The 7,280-nt window shown below is 37.9% G+C and overlaps 1 protein-coding gene across 3 annotated transcripts; it reads left to right on the forward strand.

Moving 5' to 3' along the window:
• Positions 1–20: 20 nt before the first annotated feature.
• On the forward strand, positions 21–6,739 carry LOC144632701 (uncharacterized). Of its 3 annotated transcripts, none has more exons than XM_078491409.1 (5): positions 21–207; positions 887–1,061; positions 1,623–1,928; positions 2,960–3,017; positions 5,950–6,739. In XM_078491409.1, the coding sequence occupies exons 2-5, from the start codon at positions 957–959 to the stop codon at positions 6,618–6,620; spliced, it is 1,140 nt and encodes a 379-aa protein (XP_078347535.1). In that variant the 5' UTR covers positions 21–207; positions 887–956; the 3' UTR covers positions 6,621–6,739. The 3 variants fall into 3 exon arrangements, with proteins under 3 accessions (XP_078347535.1, XP_078347534.1, XP_078347536.1); XM_078491408.1 differs by having other exon boundaries at positions 914–1,061; XM_078491410.1 differs by having other exon boundaries at positions 25–117; positions 914–1,061.
• Positions 6,740–7,280: the final 541 nt, after the last annotated feature.

Consider the following 7,280-nt stretch of genomic DNA (forward strand, 5'->3'; position numbering starts at 1 on the left):
CTATAAAGCGCGGGCTCAAGACGTCAGAACAGTCATCAACCTCATCAACAATGGAGAAAACAGACGAGAAACCCATTACATGTAAAAAATGTTAGGATTTCCCGCTGTCTGTAGAAGGTTAGTAGAAGAAGACGCCATCTGTGGAAAGAAGATAACATTTGGATCTTTTGTATCGAAGTCTTGGTGCGATATTATTATTGTATATGGGTAGGTAAAAGGATATTGAGTTTGTTAATTTCCAAGCAGTACATATTAACTTATTCTGTCGATCCTCCATTGAAACCTTTCTACAACGGAACTGGTCAGCAAAACGAATCCTCAACCCCAAAATTACATTGTACAATAGCGACAGAACAAATAAGAAACTGTTAAAACCAAGTTTCTTTCAAAGTAATTCAGTCTTTTTTAACCAAAAAGTATAAAATCCAATCGATTTACTAACAAATGTCATAAACCATTTCACTCAAGTTTGGCTCTAAGGCAGTTACATGAAATTTCCGTGCTATAAGAACTTAATTATTGCCTTCAGTTCAATACAGTTATACCAGTACCTTAACATTATATTTTCTGGTGCAAGCAATTTACACAAGTACATTTACATTACTTTTATGTGCAGTATGCCCGGTGATATCAATCAATGAAAATCAATCATTGATTGCAATCAATAATAATCCTTAGATTATTATTGATTGGTTCAACCAATCAATAATAATCGATATTTTTTTTTTTTTTTTTTTTTTTTTTTCTCACCAAATCATCTTAAACAATGGGATCATTAAAAATGGAAGTTATTTGAGGGAGTCATAATCTAAACCTACATGCAATTTGGATGTGTTATTGTTTGGCATGCAACTTTTTCAATGTTTTTGTAATAATTCCATTGCAGTTGAGTCTTCTGATACCTGTTTTGCAGGCAGAAGAAATAAAGCTATTGTAAAAGTTAGAAACTGTGTAACATGGATGCCACAGAATGGATACTTCATACAACAAAGTCAGGAAAGATTCTTTATTACATCAATCCAGTCACAGGAGAATGTAAATGGAAACATCAACTGAACAAGGTTTGTTGTGTTTATTTCATTCTTTGTTTATGTACATGTATTCAACCCCCACTTCCCTCCAGTTAAGAAAAAAAGCACATTAGAAAGAAAATACACAATTGATGTACATGAAGTTTACCTATAGCACTTCAATGGAGAAAATCACCGTAACTGTTTTACTGGTAAGAGCTAGTGATAGATCTAGGGGAGGGACCTGGGGCCCTGCCCACCTTAATTTTAGGCCAAACTGAGGCCCAACAGGGATGTCGCTAAGGGCCGGCTGTCGGCTAATTTAACCAGCTGAAATAGATCTCAAATCCGGCTGAAATTTCACATGAAAACAAAGACTTAGGTAAACTTTTAGAGCTGCCAAGGCCAGAAATGCCAGCTGGGCTTGTTGATGAGCTGGCTTAGTGTTTTCTTAACTACATCCCTGGCCCAAATGGCAGATTCCAGGGTCTGGTTAATCAGGGGCCCACTTACAGTACATAAAGAACACGAAGGTCTGGATCCACCACTGAGAACATAATTTGATGTCTTAATCTGATACACTCTGCTCATGTAGTTAAGTTCTTTCTGCAGGAAGACAGTCAAAATGTAGATACAGATTTTCACTCAAGGAAATTAGACCAACCCTCACAAGCCAGCAGGCTACAGCCTAGTTGTGAGAAGGATGTCCAAGGTGCGTTGTCATCTGGCTCACACACAAATGCACATGTACCACACCCTTCACAAACTCAACTCAGTTCTACTAGCAGTTGTGTTATTACGAATGGCATTAAAGAAGAAAGAGAGCACTATTCACACTGTGAAAAGCAGTCCAATGATGATGTTGAACTATTCAACCATCAAGAGCGTGAAGTAACTGTGGATATCTTAGCAGAATGTGTAAGTAGCTGTCAGTGGGAATGACTCGGACTCTTGTTCAAGATAAATTATGTCACAATTAAAAGGACTTCAGTTTTGAATACAGGGACATGGCTGTCCCAGAGGGGGGTGGCCATTGAGGGAGGTGTAGAGAAGAGTAAGTGAAGGGATTGGTGTGCATATGGAATGAAAAACCTGGTTGTTGTTGAGAGGAGGCCGTTATGTGGAGGTGCCACCGGTTACTGTAGGTTCTGGTTTTAGGGAAGCACAGTTGGACTTTCAGTATTGCCTTGCAGTGTTCCAGATACCTGACCCAACAAATTAATAAAAAACACTTTTAATTATTTGGTAGCAGTAGTGGGAATTTGACCTGTTGCCACTTGTCTAAAAAAACCTATCTGGAACTATGCCTAGTTTCAGGAAAATCATCCTAAAAGCCTAAAGCCCTAGCAAATCATTTAACCAACAAACGAGTACATAATTGTATATAAATCACTACTGAGAATGATACATTACAAACTGAGCAAAACATCAAGGTTCTGGTATGTGAATCTCTTAATTATAACCAGCACTTTTTGTCCACTAACCATAAAAATTCATTTAGCTCCTGGGGAATTGTTAGCAGCTCAAGGAAGGACAGTTATTGCATACAAGGCACTTATTTGCAGCATGGTGCTTACTTTACCGATGGTAGAGGGAATTTATCTTGGCATCACTGAATGCTCAAAATACACAGCTGTAAAGTTGATTAAAATTGATTTATTTGACTCTAAACTAAGGTAACAAACGAAATCTTTTTTTTCTTTTTTTTTTAACTAAACTAAACTGGGTACATTAAGCACTAATTTTGGAAAGATGGGATAGGGGGCTGTTATGCTAATAGGGAGTGCTTATTATAAAAGTACCTTTAAATGGGTGTGGGGGGTTATGTTAATGTTTGGGATATCTAACATTTAATCAGTGCTAACATGAAGTTGACCCAGAAATGTTCTTACAAATGTATGTTGTTGAAGTCTCAGCCTGTATGATTTTTTTTTTTTTTTTCATTTTAGAAAACTGCTCGTATTCATTGTGTTGAGAGTGGAGCTGTCAGCATTCCACAGCCAGCAGGTAAGTTCTATTTTTAGTGGGGCTACAGAATAAATAAATAAAATAATAATTATAATAAAAATAATGGGAATTTATAGTGGCATTTCCACAAAGTTGCTCTTCATGCCCTGGCACAAAATCTGAGGGGGAAAATATCGCAAATCAAAGAGAAACAGAAACTTGTTAAAAATCCCAGCTGGCAGAAGGCTGACCAGTTGGCTATTTTCAAAGGATGGAGGAGTTAAATTCAGGGCCACCGAACACATATCCATCTAGTGGCAGAGAGAAGGACTTGGACCTGGGACCTCCGGATTACAAGTCCAGTGCCCCAACCTCTAGGCCACACTGCCTCCTGACAAGTCTAGCAAGGAGTTGAGAAACATTGACCTTTTAGCTACCTGTATTGTTCTTTGTTCTTTGTATCATAAAAATGTCTTAGCCTTTTTTAAGCTGGCTCATATAACACCAGTAAGGAATATACATGTGAGCAATCTTGGCACATTCACTATATGAGCCATTGTGTTAGAATAGCAGCGGTATAAAACAATTTTGCCATCAAACTTTGCAAAGGTTTTTTCTTCCAGTTGTGTAATAGGTTGAAGTTAAAACCAACCCTCACTTATAAAGAACGCACATTTGCACTAGCCATTTCATCCCAGTAATGTCGGGTCGTGGCTGGCATGAAGTGATCATGAATATTGTACATCATAGTCAGTATGCTAACCAACCAACCGACTGAATGACCGACCAACAGCCCAAGACAAAAGTAAAGTTGTCAGGAAGACTGGAAAAATATACCACCACCTGGTCGCAGGTTATACAGAATTACGTTGCATAAGTTTGAAGAACTGAACATGCAGATTGAGGTCATGACCGTAGCTACTGTTAAATACCTGTCAGTACCCCCGTTTCCCCTTTCAATGTTGGCAAATAGTAGGATGCTCTTATGTGTTAGATGAATGTTTTTAGGCGAGGACGTTAGTCTCGAGCCTTATGTTATGAAGCGAAAATGGTAAACAACCGAGGGGAGAAGAATATGGCTTGGGATTTGTTCGTCCGCCATCTTGATTGTTCGGTCGCGTTGAGACTTTTCGCAGCCAGAAGCCTTGACTCAAGTAAGATTAGTAGCTGATTTTTTTGCGCCACATAGAAATATAGTACACAAAAACCTTATCGACACACCGATAATTAGGCTGGGAGTCAGCTGTGTGGGCAGAAAATAAGAAAGAAAATAATTATTTTTTATGCGATGAGATACCATTATATGATAGGTAAAGTTGCAAATCGATTTTAAAAGGAATTCTGCTAGATTTTTTTTTGCTGTTTAAGGGCCACCCAACTTAAAATATTAAGGGAGATCAGCCACTAAGAATATTCAATTTATTCAAGAGTATTGTTTGAACAATATATACCAAAAAGAGATATATAAAGTGTAAATAAAAATTACTTATTCTTTCTTTTTTTTTTAAGAAGATTAAAAAACAAAGAAAACATCCAAAATACAGTTTTCAAAGAATCCACTGACACTTTTTTGTCCTATGCTCAATATTTTAATCTGTACTTTTCAAGAAGCAGATGAATGTGTGAATGTGGCTATTGCATGACGTGGAACTGGTTATTGGCCTCTATTCTGCCTCTATGCAATATATAGAAAGCCCAATCCTCAATGAATGAGATATATTAAAACAAAACACAGCGAAAACCAGTAGCAATAACACCTAAGTTAAAAAAATAATGTTAAACATCTCTGGATTTGCTACTGAAAGATCCTCAATTCAAATTCACACTGGCAAACCACTGTATCAACTCTACTCCACATGTACTGTATCAAGATGTTGGACTTATTGACTACTTGCATCACAAATTGTACAGAAAGTGCAAACACTTCAGCCCCATTAAATTTAACAAGAATAAATCAAGATACTATATCAAATTTACTTCCTGGAAACTTGTACTTCCTTGCACTGCGTGTTTTACCTCTAAATGATATTAAGTTTTTGGACTTACTGCACAAAATTTACATTACAAATTGTACAGTCAGTGCAGACAACTTAGCCACATTAAATAAGTGGCAATTAGATATATTATTTCAAGACATTTTATTCCTGCCAAAATTGTGGAAGTTTCCTCGCTGTCTAGTAAAGTTACAAAATATGTTGCCTTCCATTGTAAAGTCGTGATAAAAGACATCTTATTAGAGTTGTACGAATTAAATCGTGCCAATTTTGTGATCAAAGCAGCTTACAATTTTCCTTTTATTAACTACAGTAACATTGGTTAGAAACTAACCTTTCCTTGGAATGCACAACTAAAAACACCACCGGAAACAATGTACTGAAAACCGTACCTGACAAACCCATTTCCCTCCCTTTTATAGCCAATGTCTCAGTGTCTCAACTTTCGACTTACAGTGAGGAGCCCAAGGGTGTCCACTTTAATGTATTCACAATTTTCCTTGCACGAAAGAATGTGAATTAATTAAAAGTGGTCACAATTTGGCTCCTTGCTGTAAATCACACATTTTTGGACTCGCATTTTCACTCAATAGACATTTTTGGCTTTGTCAGTGTAAATTGCCCATTTCAAAATCACATGATGCTCCCCAGAGAACTTGTTTTTAACTATCTGAATACCAACAGAATTTTTCTGAATTTGAAAGGAGTGATTCTCAAGAGTCATGTCACAGTCTGAAATAGGACAACAAAAAAACGAAGCCCGAAAGGTCTCTTCTCAGTTCTTTGTCTGGAATTTTTAACATACTGACTTGCTTTACTGGAACGTCCTCGCCTTAGTATGCATTGCATACCGGTTATTTTTGTTTTGTTAACATTGCATAGAGGTGGGGAGGGGCAAAATGTGTGTGAATATTTTTTTCCAATACTTGTGACCATGGTTGTAGTTAGTTTTGTCATCAGTGGCATGTTTTGTCTGATATTGTCCCCTTCTGCTCTAGATTGTCACTTGGATAACGTACAGATGTCGAACAATGTATCCAAAGGGGATGTAGACCAGCAGCAGATACTGAAGTGTCCCCAGTGCAATGAACAGTTTTTCTGTCCAAATAAATTTGCGTCACACCTTCGCAGCCATCCAGAAATCGATCCACTAAAGTGCCCAATATGTTCAAAGGAATATTCATCTTCCACGTCTCTCACCACACACCTCAGAACTCACACAGGAGAGAAGCCATTTGAATGTTCATACTGCCAGAAGTGTTTCAGTCAATCAAGTCACCTGACCACTCACATGCGTGTGCATACCGGTGAGAAGCCATATCACTGCCCCAAGTGTCCCAAGACGTTTGGACAATCAAGTCACCTGACTTTGCACCTGCGCATTCACAATGGTGAAAAGCCATTTCAATGTCGCTTTTGCACCAAAGTGTTTTCTCATTCGTCAGCTCTAAGCACGCATATGAGAACACATACTGGCGAGAAACCTTTCCAGTGTCCACATTGCCCAAAGAAGTTTGGTCAGTCAAGCCATCTTAAAATTCATGTACGGACACACACAGGAGAGAGACCCTTTCAATGTCCACACTGTCTGAAGTGTTTTAGACAATCTTGTTACTTGACCAAGCATGTGCGAGGACACTCCTCAACTAAATCAACAGATATCCCTTAAAAAAGTCATATAGACTTGAATATAATTATAAACTTGTACAAAGTAATTAGTGCACTTTTTGTTGTTATTGTACATAGTTAAAAGTCTTGTAAAGTATTAAAGTTGCTGCTCTTTGTTTAGCGCATTTTGTAAGATAGAATTCCTTCAGCTGAATTCCAGCTTGCCCTCTCAGTCAGGGCAGTTGCATGCTTGTCTTTGTTTTCTTTTTGTGATTTATTTGTTAAACGACTTGCCTGGGCCCACGACCATCAGGCAAAATCTACTTTGCCCTGAAGACCAGGTGGGGCTTTTTTTGAGCCCTGCAATACTAGGTGTATAATTACCGTATTTATTCGATTAAGCGCCCAACCTCGAATAAGCGCCCACCCTATAGGCAGGAAAAGTAAATAAGCGCCAAGCCTCGAATAAGCGCCCCCCCCCCCCCCACCTCCCTCGTAAAACAACCCTGTAGTGCAGAAGAGGAGTATTGGTTATTATTGAAATTGCGATTGAAATTGATTTAAAACTACAAAGAGGCGACTGAGTTTTCTTAGCATTTTTCAAAACCTTTCAATGAACAGTTAAAGTTTTGCTTTGGTACATCTTCACGTTTTATTATTACTCATTGTTTTGTTGCAAAATTAACTTGCTACTTGGCAAAAATGGTGAAAATTTAATAAG

This window comes from Oculina patagonica, chromosome 12 (genome assembly GCF_052425735.1).
Source record: "Oculina patagonica isolate OP01 chromosome 12, crgOcupat, whole genome shotgun sequence".
NCBI classification, from domain to species: Eukaryota; Metazoa; Cnidaria; class Anthozoa; order Scleractinia; family Oculinidae; genus Oculina; species Oculina patagonica.